The sequence below is a fragment of the Daucus carota genome, chromosome 6 (assembly GCF_001625215.2).
Source record: "Daucus carota subsp. sativus chromosome 6, DH1 v3.0, whole genome shotgun sequence".
In the NCBI taxonomy this organism is placed as follows: Eukaryota; Viridiplantae; Streptophyta; class Magnoliopsida; order Apiales; family Apiaceae; genus Daucus; species Daucus carota.
This window is the reverse complement of record NC_030386.2, coordinates 33,816,465-33,840,325: the sequence shown is the minus strand read 5'-3', so window position 1 is coordinate 33,840,325 and position 23,861 is coordinate 33,816,465. Positions and strand designations below refer to the sequence as shown.

The 23,861-nt window shown below is 35.3% G+C and overlaps 5 protein-coding genes across 17 annotated transcripts; 1 reads left to right on the top strand and 4 right to left on the bottom strand.

Annotated features, from left to right (window-relative positions):
• Positions 1-1,910: 1,910 nt before the first annotated feature.
• LOC108225250 (transcription factor MYBC1) lies at positions 1,911-3,283 on the bottom strand. Its single transcript, XM_017400078.2, has one exon. The coding sequence runs from the start codon at positions 2,881-2,883 to the stop codon at positions 2,071-2,073; it is 813 nt and encodes a 270-aa protein (XP_017255567.1). The 5' UTR covers positions 2,884-3,283; the 3' UTR covers positions 1,911-2,070.
• Positions 3,284-4,946: 1,663 nt separating this feature from the next.
• Positions 4,947-9,738, bottom strand: LOC108228069 (uncharacterized). The gene is made up of 4 exons (XM_017403544.2): positions 9,431-9,738; positions 7,163-7,781; positions 6,199-6,475; positions 4,947-5,249 (listed from the first exon to the last, which is right to left on the bottom strand). Exons 1-4 carry the CDS (start codon positions 9,537-9,539, stop codon positions 5,199-5,201), a joined length of 1,056 nt encoding a protein of 351 aa, XP_017259033.1. The 5' UTR covers positions 9,540-9,738; the 3' UTR covers positions 4,947-5,198.
• Positions 9,739-10,506: 768 nt separating this feature from the next.
• Positions 10,507-16,375, bottom strand: LOC108227447 (65-kDa microtubule-associated protein 1-like). Of its 13 annotated transcripts, none has more exons than XR_010284072.1 (12): positions 15,770-16,197; positions 15,459-15,541; positions 14,936-15,157; positions 14,781-14,849; positions 14,262-14,686; positions 13,514-13,638; positions 13,193-13,356; positions 12,978-13,074; positions 12,118-12,223; positions 11,274-11,561; positions 10,977-11,182; positions 10,507-10,723 (listed from the first exon to the last, which is right to left on the bottom strand). XR_010284072.1 is itself a non-coding variant. In XM_064078875.1 (10 exons), exons 7-10 carry the CDS (start codon positions 12,124-12,126, stop codon positions 10,720-10,722), a joined length of 510 nt encoding a protein of 169 aa, XP_063934945.1. In that variant the 5' UTR covers positions 12,127-12,223; positions 12,978-13,074; positions 13,193-13,356; positions 13,514-13,638; positions 14,262-15,157; positions 15,459-15,541; positions 15,770-16,197; the 3' UTR covers positions 10,507-10,719. The 13 variants fall into 13 exon arrangements, 1 of the variants encoding a protein (XP_063934945.1); XR_001807965.2 differs by having other exon boundaries at positions 14,262-14,594; XR_010284064.1 differs by adding an exon at positions 16,205-16,375 and having other exon boundaries at positions 14,262-15,157; positions 15,770-15,904.
• Positions 16,376-16,497: 122 nt separating this feature from the next.
• Positions 16,498-21,221, top strand: LOC108227445 (bZIP transcription factor 17). The gene is made up of 2 exons (XM_017402585.2): positions 16,498-18,232; positions 20,576-21,221. Exons 1-2 carry the CDS (start codon positions 16,603-16,605, stop codon positions 21,016-21,018), a joined length of 2,073 nt encoding a protein of 690 aa, XP_017258074.1. The 5' UTR covers positions 16,498-16,602; the 3' UTR covers positions 21,019-21,221.
• Positions 21,222-21,454: 233 nt separating this feature from the next.
• Positions 21,455-22,873, bottom strand: LOC108227446 (psbP domain-containing protein 6, chloroplastic). Its single transcript, XM_017402586.2, has 3 exons — positions 22,423-22,873; positions 21,906-22,222; positions 21,455-21,799 (listed from the first exon to the last, which is right to left on the bottom strand). The coding sequence occupies exons 1-3, from the start codon at positions 22,778-22,780 to the stop codon at positions 21,629-21,631; spliced, it is 846 nt and encodes a 281-aa protein (XP_017258075.1). The 5' UTR covers positions 22,781-22,873; the 3' UTR covers positions 21,455-21,628.
• Positions 22,874-23,861: the final 988 nt, after the last annotated feature.

Genomic DNA, 23,861 nt, shown 5'->3' with positions numbered 1-23,861 from the left:
TGGAGTATTCACTAACCATACATAGAGTATTAAAAGATGGATTTTGAGGCCATTTTAAGTTTGACAACTCATGTGGCGTTCAGTGGTAAACTGGTAATGTTTCATTACATTTTCTGAAACTGGGTTTAATTACTATTAAAAAAAGTCTCAAGCTTTGATAGTTTTTGATATCAAATATAAGATCATGCATATCAAATCTATTATTAAACATTATTATTATTTTTTTAGAATGTGCTTATATATATAATTTTAGTTTTATTATTAAATTATAATCAGGGATACTTAAGCACCCATGCCCCCGCTGAATTCCCGCCTAATCTCACGTACATAGAGTTAGGGCCAGAGGTGAGCATTCGGTTAACCGAAACCGAATATATGTGAGCTGTCCGGCACTAATTTATTTCTACAAAAATATATTCAGCTTACCACGTTTATTATTTATGATATTATCGTCTTAATAGAATTATATATTTTCTTAATCTTTTAGACATTAGTATGTACCAATGCTAGGAGCAGACATGCTCATGTTGACTAGACGATCAAAATAGAAACAAAGAAGAGAAAGAGTCGACAAGGTCAGATAGATGTGCACATCTCAGTGCTGCTTTGAATTGGAGATAGCACAGTACATTTATTCCTCTGTAACTGAAATATGCAGGATGTCATCAGCCCTCATCAGTCATTACCAATAAACATGCAAAAGGAAGCTATTTTTACTCTTCACAAATACTCATCATTTGAATATAGGTAGCTCCAACTTGTGCAGAGGCTAAACTCCGACTAACCTTTAAATTAGTAGAAATTTTAAATTCTAGCTCCGGTAGAATGCAAAAAATAATAATGAAATAAAAATTTGTAGCGCTTCTTTAAAAGTCCAGCCAATGGTTTGACCACTAAATAAGTATGTTAAAATCTTTGACACTCGGACATGACCACAGACCTGTGTAAGACTTGGGCACTTGATTTTGGGGAAGAAAACATGAAAACTCTTACTACTGTAATACATAAAATCTGTCAGGTATTCATGTCAGGCATTTTGGCATAAATTTAAAACTTCAATTGATGCATCTCCTTCGAAAAGTAAATGACATAGCAAAACTGTAAACCTATAAACCAGCATTTACCAAGGCAACATAGAGCAAGTAAAAGCTCATGTGACATTGATTGTAGAAAAATCAAGTGTAGACCTGTATGATAGAGAAGAGCAAGCGAATTCGTGCGCGTGCAATTTGAACTGGAGGTTAATGTATACACATGATCATAGGAGCTTTTTGGATACCCATCCAGGGACTACTTTGCCTCTTTAGGGGCTTAGCAATCTTGGGTCTCCATGTTCTACCAAGACCCCGAACCAGGGCAGAGGCTATTCATCACAAGACCCCGAACCAGGGCAGAGGCTATTCATCACAAGACCCCGAACCAGGGCAGAGGCTATTCATCACAAGACCCCGAACCAGGGCAGAGGCTATTCATCACAACCCATGAATCATTCAGGGCACATTAGATGACATTCATGCTCAATTGAGGAAATGCATCCATGGTAAAGTAATTCACGTAGCATTAATGTAAAACAATTCCTCACAAAAAGAATATAGCTCCCGAGCCTTGTTTTTTTTTTTTTTGCCAGCGCTCCCGAATCTTGTTAGTTACCATACACGCCAACAAATTCACTTTAAATCAGCTATAAAATCAACAAATTCAAGCAGTGCTATCTAACACAGCAATAATACCTATCTAGCAGATTAGCGTGAACTAATTAAATTGCCATCTATGTTGGCTCAAGTATTATGTTAGATATTGACAGTCAGTAGGCAGTATCTCAGAGCTAAAACATCAGGCCTCAATATCCATCTAGGAATAAAACTGCAAAGCAAGGAATTAAAATAGTTGACCTGCTTCCAAAAGAAATGTTGGAGAAATTCATATAACTGATTGATTTAACGAGACCACAACATTATTGTTAATCAATTATATTAACAACCCAGGTAACAAGAACAACTGCAAGTTCCAATTCTAACAAGTTGCAGACACGTTTCATAAGGCCTTAAACAACAATTTACCACATTAAACTCAATCATTCCCTGTCGGAAACAGAGTGAGCACTTTCCTCGCATTGGCAGATTCCAAATCATCAATATACGAAGAAGCCACTGAATTATGGACAGGCATCACCATTCTCTGAACCTGCTGAGGTGCCTGTCTCGCCACGAAAGAATGCTCATTTGGGGGAGACCCAAAATGAGGACTCACGTGCCTATACTGCGCCGCCATCTGCTGGTGATACTGCTGCTGTTGCATTACAGGCACAGCCACAAACGGCACAAAATGCTCCGAATTCTGACGCCCCTGATGCAGAAAATGAGCAGGCACTGGAGAACTCGCAAACAAATGATCAGTAGCAGTATCGCCACTAGAAGCATGGCCAGAAAGATTCCCCTGCTGCATCCTCTTCAAATAAAGCCTATACTTCTGCAAATGACTAGCCACATTCTCCCGTGTCAATCCATCCACACTCATAAGATGCATTATAGTCTTAGGCACCGCATTCTTGATTCCTAAATGGGCCACTGCATCCACAAATCTTTTGTGGAGCTGCGGTGTCCACACAAGCCTAGGCCTTTTCAGTGTCCGGGCTGGCTCATCGCCACCCGAGGACTCGAATTCCCCGGAATTAGGGGATTGAAAGGGAGGCAATGGTGGTGGCTGTGGTGCTGAATTGTGGACTTGTGGTGGAGGAATAGTACTAGTACCAGTAGTGGAATTTATATGAAAGGCAATTGCAAGATGAGGTGTAATCAGGGTTTGAGATAAGGGCATGAGTTCATCAGGTGATGGGAGCTGCTCTTCCCATTTTCTAAACCAATTTGATTCATCTTCTCTCATTTACAATACCAAACACTATCCCAATTTCACAAGACTTTTATGTATGAAATTAGTGTAAAGATTGAAACTTTATGTTCCCTGGAACAAGAATCAAGATTTGTATAACAAATTCATATAAATAAACAAGAAAAAAGAAGGGAAAGAATCAAAAGGACTTGGAGATTGACCTGATCAACAAAGTTTGAGATTCTGGGTATGATTATTTTTCTTTCTATCTGTTAATACAGTTGTTCTCAGTGTAGAAGAAGAGGGAGAGGGAGAGGGAGAGGGAGAGAGAGAGAGAGAGTTTTAGAGAGAGAAGAAGGAGGAGGGTGAGGGTGAGTGTAGAGATGGATGATGAAGGGATGGATATATTTGAGTTGGGAGGGGTGTTCGAGGTGGATCTTTGTTTTCTTGCTACTTGTTCACTTGTAATCAATATTTTGTTCCACCTTTTTACTGCGCCACAGAAACAAACTGTTGCTCATGTCTTCATTGTTGCGTCGTCTTTGTTATTAAAAACGTTGCCGGGTACAAATTTAAAAAATATTTTAGTAATATATGAAAATGTAACGTGATATTTATAATTGTTTTGAATACCAATTTAAGACATATCATTGTTCTTATCACAGCAGGTTTCCACTTTTTTCCCTATGAAATTTATGCAGAAAATTAACCATAATAAGCTTATGTACACAGCGCGTGGAGAAATTTGAATGAGAGACGAAAATGAGAATCGAAAATAAAAATGAAATGAGAAATAAAAGAATGGAGGGAGGATATCTCTAAAAATGTGAAAGGAATGATTTACTCAGCAAGTGAAAATAAGATTCTTATTTTTTATTTTTTTTACAATAAAATTATTTATCTAACTATTAATTAAAAAGATTCCCATTAACCAGATTTATCAACTATAACCAACTATCCCTTAAACTCGAATTCTTAATCACCAATAATGGATGATATATCGCCCTGAAAGGTACTCCCTCCATTCCAAAATAATAGTCGCTTTGACTTTTTGCACGTATTTTGAGATGCATAAAAAATATATTTCTAAATATTATTTTTCATATTTTCTTTTTTTGAATAAAAATATGGATGTTAAACTTTTATTCAGAAAAAAAATTTCAAAAATAATGTATAGAAGCATGTTTTTTTTACACCTTAAACTACATGCACAAAGTCAAAGCAACTATTATTTTGGAATGGAGGGAGTACTTTGAAAGGATGAAAAAATTGCCAGTCATGATGGTTTTGTGAATTTTCTGTAAAGCTAAACAGTTGTCGGTAAGGGTGAAATCAATCAAATTATGTGAAAAGAGTGCTGTATTAGTAGGCTGGGAAGATAATTTGATTATTTTAACAGAGATAGTTGTCGACTTTTGTTTGAAAGGAGAATAATATTTTGGCGTTTTGGGTGCTCGATGTACTTGCTGAGTTTGGTTCTAATCATGATGCAAGTGATATTTTAAGTATTGACTTCGATTGGATGAAAGGGTATCTTGGAGGTTAGATTAGCATTAAATTATGCTTAATTGCAACTCACATGGCTTTAGTTATAGATGAGGCTTATATTAAAAGTGAGGGTCAAGATTGATGGCATGTCAATAAAATTTGAGATCTTGTCATAACGACATTTGTGTGTGGTTGGACATATTCGAAGATATCCGGACTCCGCTTTGGCGTAAAACAATTTGATATGTTTTCGATAATTTTGTTTATACTAATTGTGTTGTTTTAAGCACGATTTGTCATATTTTCTCCCAGGACACCCAACTTTTACTCTCATTTGGAACGAGAAATATTTGAACAAATACTCGTTTATAAATATATAACTCTAAACTATCAAAAAATTGAATTGTTTACATATCATGTTGGTTGTCTGTAACGTATGGATTGGAAGTTGGGACCTCCTAGAGCTCATAAGTAGAACTATTTAATTTAAATTTGAATTTGGGTGATTTTTTAATTTTTTTTTTCACTTCCCATATCTACAGTGTCAGACAACTCCACATTTGTTGATCGAATTGTGTGTTTTGGGGACTACATCGGGCACCCAGGTAAATTCTCTTTAACACAAATAATAGCCAAATAAAGAGTTGCATTTAGTAATTCTACAGATAATACATGTATTTTGGAGTAATGTATTTTAATATATTTCCTCTCCATCCCTCTCATGTCTCAGATCCAGAAAACGAAAAGTAAGACACTAAAGTTCTTCAATAAGAAATCTAAAAAGAAAAATTCCTTGACAATGAGTCTAAAAGAGGATCCCTAAATAAATAGAGATGATGATAAGAATCAGTTTAGTCCCCTTCTGAAGCTACCACAGAATTTCAGAGGTGTTGGGAGTATTCAAAACTCAGCGGCTGCTGACACAATGGAGCCTGCAACAGTTTATAAAAAACAAAATGACAGAATTAGGAAATTTATAACCCACTTAAAAAAAACCTTATCGATCAAATAATATTTTTAACATTTTACCAAGTGAGAAAAAAAATTAAGTAGTGATACTTGTTTAAGGTAAAGCCTTATGGGATATATTTAGAACGAATGTCGCTGATGAAAATAGAAAGTTTCTGCTAAAGTTTTTTCATGTGCAGCACAGCTCGCACATATACTTTAAATACCAATATCCTGCGCAATAGGATTAGAGTTTAATGGATATTCCATTCACTTCTCTTCGTGAGATTAGGCTGTATTTAAATTTTTGTAATTGACAATATTCACACAATATAAATATATGTAGATAGAATTCCTTCTTTACCCCACCCCCATCCTTTGTCCATTATTAGATTGGGCTCGTCTAGGATCTTACTTTTCTTCCCCGATACCACTCCTCCCCAGTGAGCGATCATTCTACTACAAATGATGTCATGGCCAGGATAGAACAAAAATTCAATTTCCATGTCAGTTGTTAAGGCCATTCACCTGAGTTTATTTCTAAATGGGGAGGAAATGTATAAAAACGGAAATGGGTTGAGTCCATATATTAATTTTCAAATAAATAAATCAGAAAGCTATACTTTCCTCTCAGAAGCGGGGTAAGAAATAAAATGAGCAAGAGCCTATTAACTATTTTCATTCCAGATACAACATTAAATTTTTATTTTTTATGATTTCCTTTTAATTTTATGGCTTGTTAAAAATCAGGATGACAATAATGTTATTTTCCCTCACACCCCTCTACTTTTATTTAATGTCTTTCCGAAATGATTCAGGCATAACTGTGGAAGGTGTGGATGATGATGGAAGTAGCTATTTTTTTCCCACATGAAGGAGTTTGCCTAAAACATAACAAACCATCAGCAAATCTGGGTAAGCACAGAAACAAACCTGAAAAACAGCATGCCTAAACTGATCATATGGCTGCGGATACATCATTGCATGAGACGGCCATTGCATGTAGACAGTATCTCTTGATGTCTGATTTGGTCCAATAGCACAGTAGGGGTTCATGACAGGACTCCTGTACCCAATGGAAGCATGAGCACTTGGCAGCTGTCCCATGTGAGGCATAAGAGAATCATAATGCAGATATGGAGGCTGAAATGTCTGCATGTTGATAGGTGCCAAGTTCAGGTTTTGAGTGTTGGGAATATTCCTGACATACCTGCATCCATCATATTATATAATCTTTTAGAGGTTAGAATGTATCAAACCAACTATATAAATAACAAGTAAACTTGTCACCTTAACCTGATAAAACCAATTTGCAATCAGATGATAAGCTCAAGCATGAATTTATTTTCAGAACTTTATAAATCACAAATATTTGGAAGTCCAATTTACTTTATATTAATAACATATACTACTGAACTACTAGTAATTTATATATGCTTCACATGAAATTATATTTAAAAAACGATTATGCCAATGCAACTTGTTATCTTTTCTTGATCTACATCCTATACAGATAATTACACTTTTATCCACGTGCGTATTTGATTATATTGAGATACTTTGCTACTTGATAAAGATATAAACAATTGTTTAAAGTAGATTCAAAATACACGACTCTGAACAAAATTATATGACAGTTATTATTTGACTGAAAATTTCTGAGTTACTAATGGACCGTACCCACAGCCATGTGAATAAGCATGGAAGAGCAAATGAGTTACTTCATCTAGGCTCAATTGATGACTACGAAAATTGGCAGGACAAGTATAAATTGGTTAGAATACTCCAACCTTTGTCCTTACCTCTGAAAATTGACTGTTTCAGGTAACTAAACCCATGACGTTTAATTCATATAAAGGGCAGAGAGATATACATCACAATAAGATATCATACATACCTATTGTAGCTTCGATCATAATCTGGATCTGACCGATCCTTCTCCCTATCTCTGAAAATGGCCACTCGTGAAGGAGCACCACCATCCCTGCCGCTAAAGTTCCTGTCAAAGTCATTGACACCACAACCTATAGCTTCACTTTCATCCACTGAATAATTTTCTTTCTTCACCTCCAGAGGCACCCGAGGCACTGTGCTTTCTGACTCAGGACTATTAGGACCGCTAAATATACGAGCTCTTGCCCTGTCATACTCTTCCTTCCTCTCTTCCACAGTTCGTACAGAACTTCGTTTCCCCAACTCACTAGATCCACTGGAAGAGGCTTTAGGCCTTGGTCTTATGACAATTTTTTTCTGCTCAAGCTTCTCACTGTCAGATTGTTTTACAGGTATCTCCGACAAACAGACATCAGGGTAATTACTATCTGCCAGCCTCTTCACAACAATTTTTGTTCCTTGACCATCTAAAGAATTATCTTGAACGACAGTAAGCAGACCATAATGTTGAGCAACACGGTGTGCTGCAAGACGGAGGTAAGAAGTCGGAAAATGTTGGAACTCAAACTGTTGTTGATCAGAATTTTTCAGAAAGTTTTGAATATCAAGTTCCATCCGAAGGACTGCCGATAAACCAAAACAATAATATCAGCACAAGTAAAAAAGTATATAACACACACAACATAATAATTTCTTTGCTGTACAGTGTAAACCAGCATGCAGAAAGTACATACTAAAACACATGCAGACAGAGCTTTTAGTTTATATATCCAGAAAAACGTTATTCAAATATATAGCTAATGGACTATTAAACATGGCTATTGACTTAAATGATGAGCCATATAGTTCTCCTGCTTCCTGGTAAATCACTGTTCCAGTTATTTGGCACAGTCAGGTGCTAAAAGCAACTTACAAATCGGAAATAGGAATTGGGATTGTAACAATCACAGAAAGCCGCTAAGCCTAAACAAGCATTCCATACAACACTGATTTTAATTTAACTAATATTAAGAACAGAGAAGAAAATAATTGTATCCACAAAGATAAATAGTTAAACACAATTAAAAAAAACTACAATGAACTTGTATGTATATTAAGACATACGAGCAAATAATGCTATTCGGACATCCAGACCAAAACTAGTAGGCTTGATGTCACAGGCATAATAATACTTCTCCTGTCATGTAATAAGGTTATATCAAGATAATACATTAAATGATTAAATCACTATCGTAGTATCATGTTTCAACATGTTTAACTGTGTGAAATCTTTATACGTCAGCAAGATTTGATTTAGTGATCCAACCCTTATACCTTCAACATAACTTAAATATTCCTAAAGTCTTGCTTATAATAAACCCATTTTTTAAAAAAACATTCATGAATAAGACTGCTTGAAACAAAAAGTTCAAGATGATGAAAAGACCGATATCATTATACTTATCCCTCTAGAGGGAAGCCATGGATATACCGCCTTCCACTGAGCTCCGAGAAAAATTGGTAGCTTCACAACTTTTCTTTATCTTTAATTAAAATTCAATAACAATGAAACACACAAGATTTTTATGGTGGAGGGTTGCCAAGAGGATTATGTGTTAAAAAGTCTGGTTAAAGCTGAAAGATAAAAACTCAGAACTGGGAATATAAAGTTCACAGTCTTGAGCTTTAAAAATATAAAGATAGTAAAACAACATAAAATCTCTGATGGACATGTGGCTATAAGTGTAAGAAGTCCTGCCCTTTGGAAAGGCCTATTCCAGGTCAAGATGGAGTAGAGAGAGGGTAAATTGGGTAGGTCGGACACGTCTTATAAACAGGTGTTTGCTTGAATGAAGGTGTGGAGCATTGTTGTTTAAGTGGGCAAGGAGGAGAGGCAATGTAAAATAAGCTCAATATTCCTACAGGGTTCAAAGATAGGGCTCCAGGCAGGTGAGTCGTATAAATCTGAAAATACACTACCGACTACCGAGATCAATCACGTGTTACCTCTCTTGTGCATATACAGAAAAATTACCCGAATTCATCATAATTCAAGCATAAATAAGTCCAGTCAAAGATAAATGACGTTAAAATAACCCTGTAATCCGATGCAATTCTCATAGTCAAGCACAACAAATCCGCGCAACACAAACCCTAATTGCTCTATCAGATCTAACAGATACCAGAATTCCTCAATAAAAAACACATAATTACCTACATATATTCCAAATCCAACAACATATAATAACATAGACACATACAGCACGAGAGAGAGAGGGAGAGAGAGAGTTACTGGTGAGACGATGACGAGGGTTCTGAAGAGCCTCAACCAGGAAGGGATCGACGGCGGCATCAGCGGACGGTTGTGGTTGAGATGAGACGTTGGTAGAAGAAGAGTCCATTGGTAGAGAGAGAAAGTCCCTCACTCTTTCTCTCTCTAGATACAAATCTCTCTGGATGTATAAATCGGGTCGGGTGTGAATCGAATAGTTAGATTATTAGTCTTCCCCAGGGGAAGGCAGTTTCGTTTCGTCTTCCTTCTTATCTTCTGCTGCTGCCTCTTCCGAACACCACAATTTAGGGCTACCTGCTTTTTTATATACAAATTTCAATTTTTTTTTCTTTAACAATACACTGGATGACAGCTGTCGGTCACGCGTGGAATTGCCACCGCCAGTCAGTTCCAGTTGGACAATTGGTTCTCGAGGTGGCAGTGGAGTAATAACGTAATGTGTTTTAAAATACTTATTTTTCTTATTCAAGGAAAAAAAATACTTTTCCAAATTTTAAAAAATAAATAAAATATATTATGTTGATTAAATTTTGTTAATAAAATATAATTAAGTAATACGAACTATTTTTAAACTATACATAAAAATTATATTCTTAAATTATTAACAAATTACAGATAAGATATTCTAATTTTTTTTAATTTTTCAAGGTTTCTCAATATTAAATTTCTTAGAAAACGTTTAAATGTGAGAATATGTTTAAAAAAGACAGACATTTTTCTTCGAAGAAAAATAGTAATAGCTCATTGCGAAAAGGATTTGCATTCATACAATTTGGTATATATTTTCTTTTATATTTTAGTCATAGTGTATTTTTTTTGTCAAAATATTTTACTCATTAGTTAATTGTGAAGTCGTGATATCTGTTCTTTCAAAAAAATGGAGTTATAATATTTGGGAAATAAAATATAAAAAATTCCCAAATATCCTTATATCAGTAGTATGTAATTTAAGAAAAAACTAGCGTAAAAATCCGTGCAAGGCTAGCACAAATTATATACAATTGAAAACCTAAAAGAAAAGTCAGAAAAATGACTAAAACTTTCCGTATGAATAAGAATTTTAAAAAAATAGAAGCTAAGCGAAATTTTAATATATTTCATAATTCAAATTTCATAATACAAATAATTAAATGAAACTAAGTATGATACTCTACAAACCATGAAGTAACTAACTTCACCATTATCACTGGCACATGATTTTTATTTGAGACAATTCTAAACTTATCATCAAGCAAGCTCATGTGATTCACAAAAGAACATAGACAGCCAGCTCTTCCATTGTCTTTCTTTTATCTGCGAAAGATAAAATACATAAACTATATTGGCAACATTGTATCACAAAAAAATCTAAACTTTTTCATGATCTCGTAGAAAGAGATGAAACAAAGATATACGTCAGCCAAAAAAGAAAAGGAAAGGATTAAAAAAAACATCACGGACACTAATTGAAATGATTTTAATTCATGAAGTAATAGATTTACATAGAAAAAAGGTTGCATGCTTGCAGCTAATATATTTGTGTATAAATATTGTTATATTATGCAACCTTTGTTGCTTATCCTCTTGTAGGGCCGAGACAGTCGTAGCCAGCCGAGATAAAGTGTCATTGTTAATGCCTTTAGATTGCAAGCCACTGGAATAGTTAAGGCTTGGATGGACTTCAGTCACGGTACTAAAAAAGTCTATTCCGCGGACAGCACAAAGATCATGAATTGTGCTCACAAGCTCAAGGACTTTTTTCAACCTCTCACTCTGCCAAACAAAAAAAAAAAGAAGGGACAATAATTCTCTTTCTGGCTGACCGAGCACATACTGATACAAGGTCATTCATAAAAAACTTTACCTTTTCTTTTGGCAGTTGTCGAAGCTGAACATGAAATTCTTCTAATTTCTTCGGTAATAAAACAGACTCATCAATTTCAGGATTACCTACGTGCTCAACAGTAACCGCGATTTCACCATATATTATTTGTATTTGAGACTGTACATAAGATAATTCTTTGATTCTCTTGCCTTTTTGTTTCCATACTTGTTCTAGGACTGGTGCTACAGGTGAAAGTTGTTTCTTGATTGTTCCTGGGCTCTTGTCAGGCTGCCAACCAGCGGGATTTGAACATGTGTCGACCAAATTCTGCTACATAGAGGATACCAACAGTTAGAGAATCAGTATGACCAAAAGACTTCTGTAAACAACCATATTAGTCAGCAAAGTTCGTATCAGTATGAACAGTCCCATAAGGTGAGAGAACAAGTCAGAGTCATAATGAGTTTTCAAATACATTAGGGAACCAAAGCTTTGTTACTGATGGTCCTAAATAATTAATTACAGCAACAACACATATTTAATTTCCATTATAATAAATTCAGATCGAGGTCTGAAATTGTAATGAAATGCTAGCACAAGATATTTGTGAAAGCTAAACTTGTTCTCACTATCAATTCTCTCCTTCTCCAGTAAGGACTCAGTGTCTAATAATTTGCTAGCCATCTCATTATATTCTAAAAAAAAACTCTGGGCTTTGCATATAAATACCAAATTATCATCTAGTATTAGTTTGTTACATAAATTGGCGAATATTTTTTTGGTTCATCAGATGATGATTAATAAACTAATAATATTATTTTTTGATAAAAAATAGGCTGATTATAAAATTGATTTGTAACAGGACTGAGGAAAGAACTTGTACTTTTTGCATATCTCCTTTGGGGTGAAACCTTCTTCCATGACTTTTGTTTCTGTTGCTGTCCCATATTCATCAGTCATGCATTGTATAACACGTTATAGCCACGGAGCTAAGAAAAGCGAACAAAAACATCAGCACTAAGAACGCCTGAAGACGGAGAAAACAGACACTATCAAGTTTTGAGAAACTATTGGAAGATTGATATGTCTTTCCTACATATTAAAAAATAGGAACATCTGCAAATTGGCTACTGTTCAGCATACATATTAAAATTCTGAGTTATTAAACTTTTGATAGTTACCTTTGTTTCAAACTATCCAAATATCAAAATCCTAAATTCCAGAATTGTTTTTATTTGTTAAATTTTATATTTTTGTTAACGGCTATTAAATAGAATAATTTAAATTTTCAAAATTTTCTAAATAAAAGAATTGCATATATTCTTCAACCTTAGAGCATGCAGCTACATGAATATCAGTATATGATCAAGAGCAAAACAAACACTTCCGTTGAAACACTTTATTGCAGCTTTGAACTGAGATTTTAGCCTGAGGGCATTGTTTTTACATACATGATGCTTAACTATGAACTAAATAAAAGAAACAAAGCATATACTTATATTCTAATATGTTGTTTGTCTGAAAGTTCTTAAGCAAGTCTGCCAAGGTTCTTGAACATGTTTGTACGAATATTTATGAAGATTTAAACATGCGTCTTGTGGAATTACAAGTATGTGTTAAATTTTTGGTTGTGGATTTCTCCAGCCTCTATTATTTTTATTCCCCTATTCGGCCGTATCAAAAGATTGTGTGCATAGATCAATAGCATTGGCCACTAAACTTTCAGGATTGGAAGATATGTACCTGCAAAATTACTATATTATGAAAGGGAGCAATTTCAGCATTCTATTGTAAAATCAGTGCTAATCCTTCCGTCTACTGACAGCCCAAAACCAGCATGCTGTAAAAATTAATCATTCTCTATTAATCCGCAATTCTGCAAAAGCATATATTCAAAAGAGAAGGAAAAATAAAAGGAAATGGGAAATGATCTCATGAACACAGAGAGAAATGGAGACCTTTGCTTCTCCATTGCCATCTTCTGCCAAATCTTGCAACTGAAGGTCTCTGAGTGATAAATTGTATTCAGTGTTCCACTTCCCCTGCCACCGACCTTCTGCTGTTTAGCTTTTGATCAGATGCCTTGGAATTTGCTGCTGATTCTGCTTGGTTATAAAAACACCTAAATTTGGAGCATGCGGCAAGGGATTCAAATCATCTAAATCTTATGATTGTAGTTAATTCAATGACTCGATGTCGGTTTCATGTAAAAAACAGTTTCTTGTTTTCAGTTCTGTATGACTGTATACTACACTTTACATGTAAACTGCAAGGCTTACCCAATGCAAACATCCCATTTTCGCACTCCAACAAGTTGAGTATGAAGGACCTTCTGAACTTCTTTCCGGTTTAGATAATTAACAATTTCATCTTCCAAGCATACATCTATTTTCCTACTGACTTGCTGCAACAAAATAAAATTCAAAAGAAAATAAACAAATTTGTTTGAAGAGCAATCACTACCATTGGACACATACTGTCAGTTTAATATCAAAAATCACCTTTAAATGTCAAATTATAGTACTTGCTCAAAGACACTGGTGAGTGGTGGGGTTCTTGGACATGTGAGAAAGATTAATTATAGGACTCTTAGAACCGGGGTTGTTGTCTTATGTGTCTAATTGTTTTTTCAACAAAATGTTTTTCGTACTTAAAAAATTTGTCAGATTTATTGAAACTTGTATGTGCTTATATTGAAATATATTGGCAACATTATTGTGGTCAGTAAATTAACTGTTAGCACCTCTGGATGAATTATGAATCGCCTCGACTTGAGAAGAACAGTCCTTGAGGAAAAAAATGTGAAACACAAATACACAAAGAATGCAAATGCATGATTTAAAGCTGTTATTTCATTGTGATTGTAGATGAATCATGTCGAATACGAAAGCCCGACCACTGCTGGAGTCTCTAAGTACGGCACATTTGCCTCTAACATGTAAGGAGACAGTAATATATAAGCACATCATGAGTGACTAATTTGAGAAAGCTATGTTTTTAAAATTGGAACAATGATGACGATTGTACCTGATTCCCAGCTGTAATCATTCTTAACCAGGATATCAGCATTTGGTGTAATTAAAAGCTCCATTCTCAGAAAATGCTCCAACACCCAGAGAAGAACAACCAGGCCCTACCAAAGATGCAAGAAATCAAAATGCGGGTATATATGACAGAATTTTATCTTTCAAACCTCTATTCAACCAGAGAGCCAAAGGCTTGGAAGCAGGATCAATCTCTACTTCAACAAAGCAGTAAAAAAGAGCTCCTTCATTCTTGTTATTATCTACAGTAATATAGCCTGAGAATTGCTGAAATCCACTTGAGGTTGGCCAGGAAACTGTATGATCTTGTCTGCACCTGAAAGATGCTTTAGGAGTTGATGATACAATAACCCAAACCCTACCATGGCCACTACTTCCGACAGAAGCGATACATCTTCTATTGGGGCTCTGAGACAATGACAAAATATCTTTTTTTTTTTTCTACAGAACCTCCTTAACATTAATATTATAAAAAAATTCATTGAAAGTGAAAGGAAGACACCTGAATTTGTTTTTCAGTGGTTTGGCAATCCTCAACATCAAGATCAGCTCCCCGGGTAGATTTGAGGTACTTGTTTTGATAGATGAGTAAAAATAAGAATGCAGCCTCTACAAAATACCTGATACATATATAAAATACACAGCACAGACAGCTACCTGGCCTTCTTCAAAAGCCCTGCTCGACGCTAGTAAAAGTCAGTTGGAGATGCACTGGAATCTCCATCCGCTGCATCTGAATCTTCCCACGAGTCATGATTAATCTTCCAATAATAGAAACTCTGGCTGATCTCACTCTCAATGTCTATACCATATTTTTTCACTAATACAGTGAATTGTTTAAATCTTTTCCTTGCAGGAAGATACTGTTGTGAATTGTCTCTGCATTGAAGTAAAAAATAATATTGAAATCCAGAAGTCACTACACCCATGACCCACCCATGCACATATATACACATCAATATTGCCACACATGAATGAGATATACAGCAGTTGCCCTATCATTCATATATATTGACATACTGTCATTCAAATCCCAAAAGATTCTCAAGTAATGAGATCCGATCAGATCGTAAATGACAGAAGTTTATTATATCTGATAAGATCAGGTTACTTCACAACTTCAGAATTTTGTGCTCCCTGAAACTTATGCAAAATCTATCTGTAAAAAGTAATGATTTACCTGGCTTTGAATCTAATTACATGCTGAAACATCGTGTTTGGGACCAGCAATATATCCAACTCTCCAACCAGTCATCGCAAAACCTACGATCAAATTTAGGCATTTCATGTCCGAAGAAAAGATAATTTGTAAGATATCATACAGTGAAAATGATTTTGAAGAACTACACATTGTCTATAAGCTATGCTAACTTTGAAAAACAAATACAACACATCCTCAAAGTTGAAATATTTGGTTATAAAACTGCTATAAAAGAATAAATTCATTATATTGATCATATAAGAAGATGGTTTTAATTCAAACATTCTTACCATCGCATCCTGATATGTCTGGCCAATTTCCTGAGAGCTCAACTGGTATGGACAAACAAAGTAATGCTCCGGCGCAAATGTGGAGAAGAGTATTTGATCTAAAAAGGGCCAGTGACAATTCTGGAGCAAAGGCCACTGAATAAATGGAAAGCAAAAAGTCTGTAATGTAAGAAAAATAATGACAATCTTGAAACATTCTTGTACATTCATATAAATAACACAAGTAGACCTGTAAACCGAAACACAAACTAAGTTCAAACCAAGTACAATTTAAGGAACCCGAAAACACAAGAGATAATTACAATTTACACGCACATTGATATAGATATATGCACATAAATAAACCCCATTAACTAATAATCACCAAAAATGAGGTTAAACATCAAAGTGAAATTTTAATTTTATTTAAGACAAACCAGGGCATGAGATGTATACCTGGTCATGACTTTCAGTTGCGATCAAAACCAATTCCTCCCTCCGAAATAAGCCGACCAAGTCGAGGCGCACCCTAAACATCTTCTGCAACAACATAATTTGAGCCAAGACAAAAAACAGAGGAACAATTGAAACGGCCAGAAAGATCAGAGAGAACAAAGAGGCCAGTGCAGTCCAGAAATTGTGTGAAAAATGAGGGTATACAAGTAATTTCACAGACATTTTACTTGCTCTTTTTGCCCCTGATCCTCTTTTAATATATAGAAGTAGATATTCAATCCGATATATTTATTAATTTATTTTCACTTTTAATAACTAGACCCAAAGTCTCCTTAAAAAGGGCAAGGATTAGGACCAAAGCCATTTTATTATGTTCGACACCAGCTGCTATTGTCCTGATGGCGGATCCTGCTTTTGACGACCCGATTCCTAATCTGGATACCCTACCTATTCCCGACGACCCATTCCTCTCCGACGACTTAGCCTTCTCCGATCACTATTACGACGACGTTTTGAACTTCAACCTCGACGACCTCGATCTTGACAACCTCCTCAATTCCATCAATCCATCTTCCAATTCAATTCAGCCCGACTCTTTCCACGACGATGCAAATCATCTCGATTTCTCATCATCTGATGTCGTTGTTGATATCTCCGGTGGAAAGAGCTCCGATAATTCTAAGTGTTTGAACAATCCGTCATCCGAGAATTCGAATTCTCGTGATTTCTGTCAGGAATTTGGGAATAATGATTTTGGTGGTTCCGGGCCTGTTTCGTCTCAGGGTTCTGATGATTGTGTTCGGTCGTTCGATAACTCGCCTGCTTCGGGGAATCGGGTAGTTGATCACAAGAGGAAGAAAGAGGAGGAAGAAGGAAATTCTGTGATTAGGACTATTAAGTCGAGGAGATCGAATGAGGTTACTGATCGATTGAAATCAAATGAGGGGGATGATGAAGATGAGAAGAAGAAAGCTAGGTTGATTAGGAACAGGGAAAGCGCGCATCTTTCTAGACAGAAGAAGAAGCAGTATATCGAGGAGTTGGAGGATAAGGTAAGGGCTATGCATTCCACTATTCAAGATTTGAATGCTCGAATTTCGTATTTTGTAGCTGAAAATAATACTTTGAAGCAGCAAATGAATTGTGGGTCTATTGGGCCACAGCCAATGGGGATGTATCCTACTCCGGCAATGGCTCCCATGGGTTTTCCATGGGCGCCTTACCCACCTTATTATATGAAACCACAGGGATCACAAGTTCCATTGGTTCCGATTCCTAGATTAAAACCTAAAGTGCAACATGATAAGATTAGTAAGAATGGAGAAAGTAAGAGGAAAGAGGGTAGAAGTAAAACAAAGAAGGTGGCGAGTGTTAGCTTTCTTGGTTTTCTGTTCTTTATCTTGCTTTTTGGCGGACTAGTTCCTATGGTAAGTGTCAAACATGGAGGTTTGACGGGAATGTGGTTGGGTCGGTCAGATTATGAAGAGAATAGATTTGGCCAGGAACATCATGTTGGTAAGGTTTTGGTGGTCAATGGAACTGATCATGACAGTGGAACAAGATTTTCGGGTAAAAATCTTGACAACGGGAACATGAAGAATTATGATAGTAATTTTGATTGTCACCGAGGTCATTTTGGGGCAGCAAGGGCAAATATGAAGCAGACTAGTTCTGAGGATTTTGCTCCTTCAGGAAATGTTAGTGATCGTCTTGTTGCGTCTTTGTATGTACCGAGAAATGATAAGCTTGTTAAAATTGATGGCAATTTGATAATTCACTCTGTTCTTGCTAGCGAAAAAGCTAAATTATCTAATGAAGATGGACAAACAAAAAATGGTAAAAATAGTTTGGCTGTACCTTCCAGTTTGGCGCCTGCAATATCTTATCCAGGAGGGCAGAATATTGAAAATCTGCCGCATCTATACCGAAGTACAGCCGGGCACAAGGTTCTTCCTTCTGGCAAGGATGATCCGAATTCAGCACCACGGAATGGTGAACTACAGCAATGGTTTCTAGAAGGTCTTGGAGGTAATTGTTTCTTAATTTATTATTTTGCTATTTGTTCCATAACTTTAAATGTTAGTAAACTGCATCCTCTGATCTTTTACTTATTGTTCTATATGTGCATGTGTGGCGCTATAATTATCTTTGTTTTACCATTCCACATGCTGTTAAATCGATAAATTCCTATCTAGCTATCTTGTTCCTGCTACGGTATTTCCCTAATATTTTGTTCATGCATAAAGTACATTACTGCCTGAACTTTGGAGTATGCCTACTTAAGCCTCAAGAAGTTGCAATCTTCTTTCTTTCTTTTCTCCCCATTTCTTCCTTTTCAAATATTGATGGTTTAGAAGAAAAAAGTTCTTGAAAAAATTGGGATGAGAATGCAGTTACCATGTAATCTGGTAAGAGAAAGTATTAGGGCATATTTACACTTATCAAACTACCGAATAATATGAAGAAGCTACATTTAACTTTAATAAGTCTATAATCATTTAGAGTCATGTGAAAAATAATCAACATCATATTATCTTTATATAATTTCCCACTTAGTTTGCAGATTATGTACATTGTCATCTTAAAATTGGGGGATATTTAAAATTATAGTAATATTGGCCATATCATATTTTAACAGCCAACAGCTTTTGAGGGGGTAAGTTTCTTTATAAGGCGGATCAAATTGATTACATTTTCATATATATTGGAAAATGAAGATTGTGGTATTTTATTGAGATGGAATGGAAGTTTCTGTTTTTGGTAAGGTGTCTCTATGTTTTAATTCACTTTTCAATTGTTCCCACTTGATCTATTTTCTTATTTCCACACAACATGAAGTGCATGGGTAAGTCCAGTAAGCACAAGGCATGCTAATTTTATAATATAATTCTAGGATATCAAATCAACAAAACATTTCTAGAAGTAAATGCTATATTCCCTTTTAGCTAAAGCATTAGTGCATGATTCGCAGACAACTAAAGTGACCAACATATTAGGGAAACATTTTTATCTAGCAAGAGTATTCTGGTAACTATATGTCCCTTGCTAACTGCTAAGGAATCTGTCTATAGTTTAGAGCATATCCAAAAGGCTCCTAATTTTTTTTTAATAAATAATAAAATATATGCCCATGAGTAAAGTTAATACACTGAATAGTGTGACAACTACAACACTACTCTTTATACTTGCTCCCTATTTATAATGTATTTTTATTTGAGGAAAAGGTTGGAGATAGAATTAGAGAGAAGTGAATAAAATTGGAGGGAGGTGAATATCATATTCATAATAATAATTAGTTAAGAAAACCTAGATATTCTTTAAAAGAGAGGAGAGGTAAGAGGCTCTTAAATTTTTAAAGAGCCTCTAGGAGCCTATCGGAGCACTAATTTAGATATCTTCTTTAAATTTGAAGGTAAGAGCTTTTTTAAAGAGTCTATTGGAGATGCTCTTAATCAGTTCTGTTTCTTCTGAACTTGATATCCTAATTCCTAAGAGTGAGGTAGCCTAAAAAATTTCATTTCATCAAATCTTTTCAACTGCTGTCACTAAAAATTCAATGCTTCCCTGTTAATTTGAGTGAAAAACTGACTAATTCTAAAGCCTTCACTGCATTTGAGGATGAATTGGCTGCTTAAATTCTTAATTACTTGGGGTTCGAGTGTGATGACATAATATTTTACTGTATATTTAAAAGTCTCAACTAATTCTAGAATAAAAAAGATATCAGATATGGTGGTTTTGCTTTATTTATGCTAGGACCTGTATGTTTATGTTAAGCACAAGTAGCCAAAGAAAATTATGTGCTGATATTGATAGCTCTCTAGCAACGCTGCTGTCACTTTTGGGAGGGGGATTTACTCTTTAGAAATATAAGCAGATAGACTCAATAACTTCATGGTATCCCATCTACTTAAATTATATATACTACTCTCCCCTGTAGTGACAACCTTATAGAGTAACAAACTGGATAGATTCATCCATAGTTATTTACTCAGTAAACCCTTTTTCCCGTTTGATCCTTCCTCCCTTTTCTTGATTTAAGGAGTATAGGATGTTCAAATTTCTTGCTTATCGTCTTTCACAATAATTGACAGATTAAACCAAATAAGTGACACCAATTTTAACCCTTGTAATTCATAAGTTTACAAGATATTATATGAACATCTGTACATACTATTCATTCTTACCTAAACTGTATAATATTGGTGCATGTTTTACTAATGTTAACTTGTTTCTTCTGAAAAAAAAATATTTTTAGCTTCTTTCCAATTTCTGAACGTCAATAATACCTTTTTTTTTCATATGAAAATTTCAAATTCATGGCCAACTTGTCTGTTCCTTATTTAGGTACTAATTAAAAATGTTTTTCAGGACCCGTGCTACGATCTGGCATGTGCACTGAAGTATTTCAGTTTGATGTATCTCCAACTCCAGGATCTATAACTCCAGCTAATTCAGTGAGGAATGTTTCTGTGGAAGAAAAACGAAACTCCACACACCTAAACAAGGGACAGAATAGAAAGATACTTCGAGGTCTTCCTATTCCGCTTCCAGGCTCAGCCAATAACATTAGTGAAGAAAGTGGCCGTAGTAATTCAAAGAAGGACAAGTCCAACAGAAATAGTACTTATTCACCGATGATTGTTTCTGTTCTTGTTGATCCAAGGGAGGCTGGCGACTTTGGTGCTGATGGTATGTTGGGAACAAAGCCTTTATCGAGGATATTTGTTGTTGTGTTATTAGACAGTGTCAAGTATGTGACTTATTCGTGCATGCTTCCATTCAAGGGATCTAATATGTTAGGGACTGCTTGAGAAGTGGACGTAGGGATTCCGAAGGAATGGAAAAAGTGTAGTAACAGTCCTGATCAAATGTAGTAGATAGAATTTCTTCTAAGAATGGTTTTGTAGCCTTTAAAGATCTCTTTCCTGTAACTATTATCGTTTTATATTTTGTACTATACATATTTTACATTTCTTCTGCCCCTAATGTTTGTGCAAATTTTCAGTTGATTGTTTACGTGTGTATAAAAAGTTCTGTAGCAGTGCGTGAGTGGTATCAGTGTGTGGTAAGCAAGTCTCTCGTCAAGAGCATGACACATTTATAACACATTCATAATCTAAGTATACTTTGCACATTTGTAATGTAACTCAACATGGTTTCATTGAACTATGGAGCATCACATTGAAAAATATAGCAAGTGTACAACATGCTCAAATTGCTTGGTGTAATAGAATCAGCACTTTATGGTATAAACAAAACTACTACACTTGTATAGGAAGAGGCTGTGCAACCTTACATTTTACTTTGTGCATAAATCAATGGAGTACATCTCATCTTGAGCATAGTTCTGCTCATGGCCGAAAAATTATTCATGCGTAAATGCAGAAATTTCGGATTTTTGCTGATCCCTACCTTACATGCCTACACTCGAAATGAGTCGAGAATAGTTTTTAAAGTTTTCTGAGATGATGGCCACTGCTTATCTGTTGCACTTACCACAAACAAGATGACCGTATTTCCCTTTGCTGTTGCCTTTGCAAGATTATGAGAACCCGTCAAAGCAAATGGAGTCTCCAGAACGTATTTGTAGTACTGCATACACCAAAAACGAGTTATACTCAACCATTTTCAGATGCACAAAGAAAAGAAAAACAAATGTAAACACAGAAGCACTTGTTTTATAGAGGAGTGAATTTACCGTTTGGTCTCCAATCTTCTCAATTGATGTTTCAATGAGTTCATCAGAATCGTATGTGTTCCCAGTGACAAACGCCCCAAGTGAGGCAATGAGCTTCTCCGGGCTCCCAATATCTTCAATTGTTGCGTTTGGTTTGTTGGTAAGGCGTATTAGAGGAGAAGCGACTACCTGAATCTTTCCTTGTTTGTCGTTCTCAAATTTCACCTCTATCCAAGGCTCTGCACACTTGGGCTGACAGTAATTTCCTGACAGTATGTTTGCTATCCGATCTTGTTTCCATGTCGGTGGAATCACAAACTGGTACGGCTCAACATTTCCTGCGAACAACTAAATTAAAATTTCATTACCATAGAGACTGTCTTAAAAAGTGGAGTCACAACATTAAGGGCGTTACACGATGGTACTTTAAGTTACAACAATCATAGGAGCTGAATTCAACATAACAGATTCATAATTTCTAAAAACTAGACAGTAGACACGAAAGCAGACGTATCGGATAAGGGAATGGTAATGATACCTGCACGGAGAGCAGGGGTGTCTTTAGTAGTGGCCTTGAAGAGAACAAAAGAAGGGTCAGAAGGAGCAGGGGGGAGGAAGGAGCCAACTTCCACCTCTCGAGCTTCAGCAGCCGGAGAATTAGTACTAGTTACGATCATCGGAGCCAGCATTGCAGAGCTACTTTTCAAGAACTCTCTTCTAGTAGTTGTATGATCATCATTAAAGCTTTGAGAGCACGGTTTCTTATCATTGTTATTAGTAATAATTCTGTTGTTTAGTGTTGAAGTTATTGATAATTTACGGAAGGAAGGGGACGGGGAGTTTGAAGTAGGTGATGTGAAAATGGTGGCAAGATGTGTAACAGCTGAAGCAGCCATGGCAGATTGGAGGATAAAGGAAATGGAAACAGAGAGATTTTTTTGGAGGTTAGCTTAGCTGGTTGCTTGGTTGGTTGAGTTTGCTGTATTTTATCCATTTTGGATCAGGTCTTTTATGAATATTTTGAATTGGCTTCCCTAATTTTTTTTTACTTTTAATACTTTAAAGAGTATAGTAGTTTTATAATCGGGTGATATTGTGGATTAATGAATATGGTTAAATTAATGTATTTTATTGAGGTATGTGTTAAGCTTTGGAAAAGCTTATAAATTGAATGTTTAAATATATTTCAATTATACTAAAAATTATCAATAAATTAAAAAGCCGGTATACTTGACCAATAATTTTGATTTAATATATATGTGATGTTATAATTATAAAATAAACTAAATAACTATAGATTCAATCACTTAATTCAAATTAAAATATTAAAAATAATTAGTGATCCGGCACTCCTCTTGTTATTTATTTAAGATTTTAATTTAAATATTTTTATAAGTCTAACTATTTAAAAATTGTATTCTCATCAACAGAAACATATGAACACAAATATTAGAATCTACATAAAACAAAAACCATTTAGAAAATTAGAACTGCTATTATCAAAAAAAAAAAAGAAAAAAGAAAATTAGAACTGCTAAGGGCTGTTCAACACTCATAAACTATCCATCCTCCAAGAGCTAGAGGTAAACAGAATATGGGCTTCAGTGGCGGGCATTCAAGGACCTCTTCGCCGAATTGTTGAGTGCCACATAATTGCAAGCAAGAACTTTTTGTTTAGAACTGAATATCTAAAGAAATTTTGCAGCATTAAAATTCATATAATCTAAAGCAAAAGAAAGCAATAAACATGATGAAATTGGAACAATGCACAATGAAATACTGACCATATTCGAAATCTTTGAAAAAGGTAAAGGAAATGAGCAATTAGGTATGGCAGCAAACATAATCATCAGTCATAGGAAAGCCATTAAATGGTGTTAAAGGGAATGCCGAAACATGATAATCAAGTGAGCGTACAAGAATACACGAGTTCTCGTTAATAAAGGGGTTAGCATGAGGGGCTGTCTGCAGATAGGA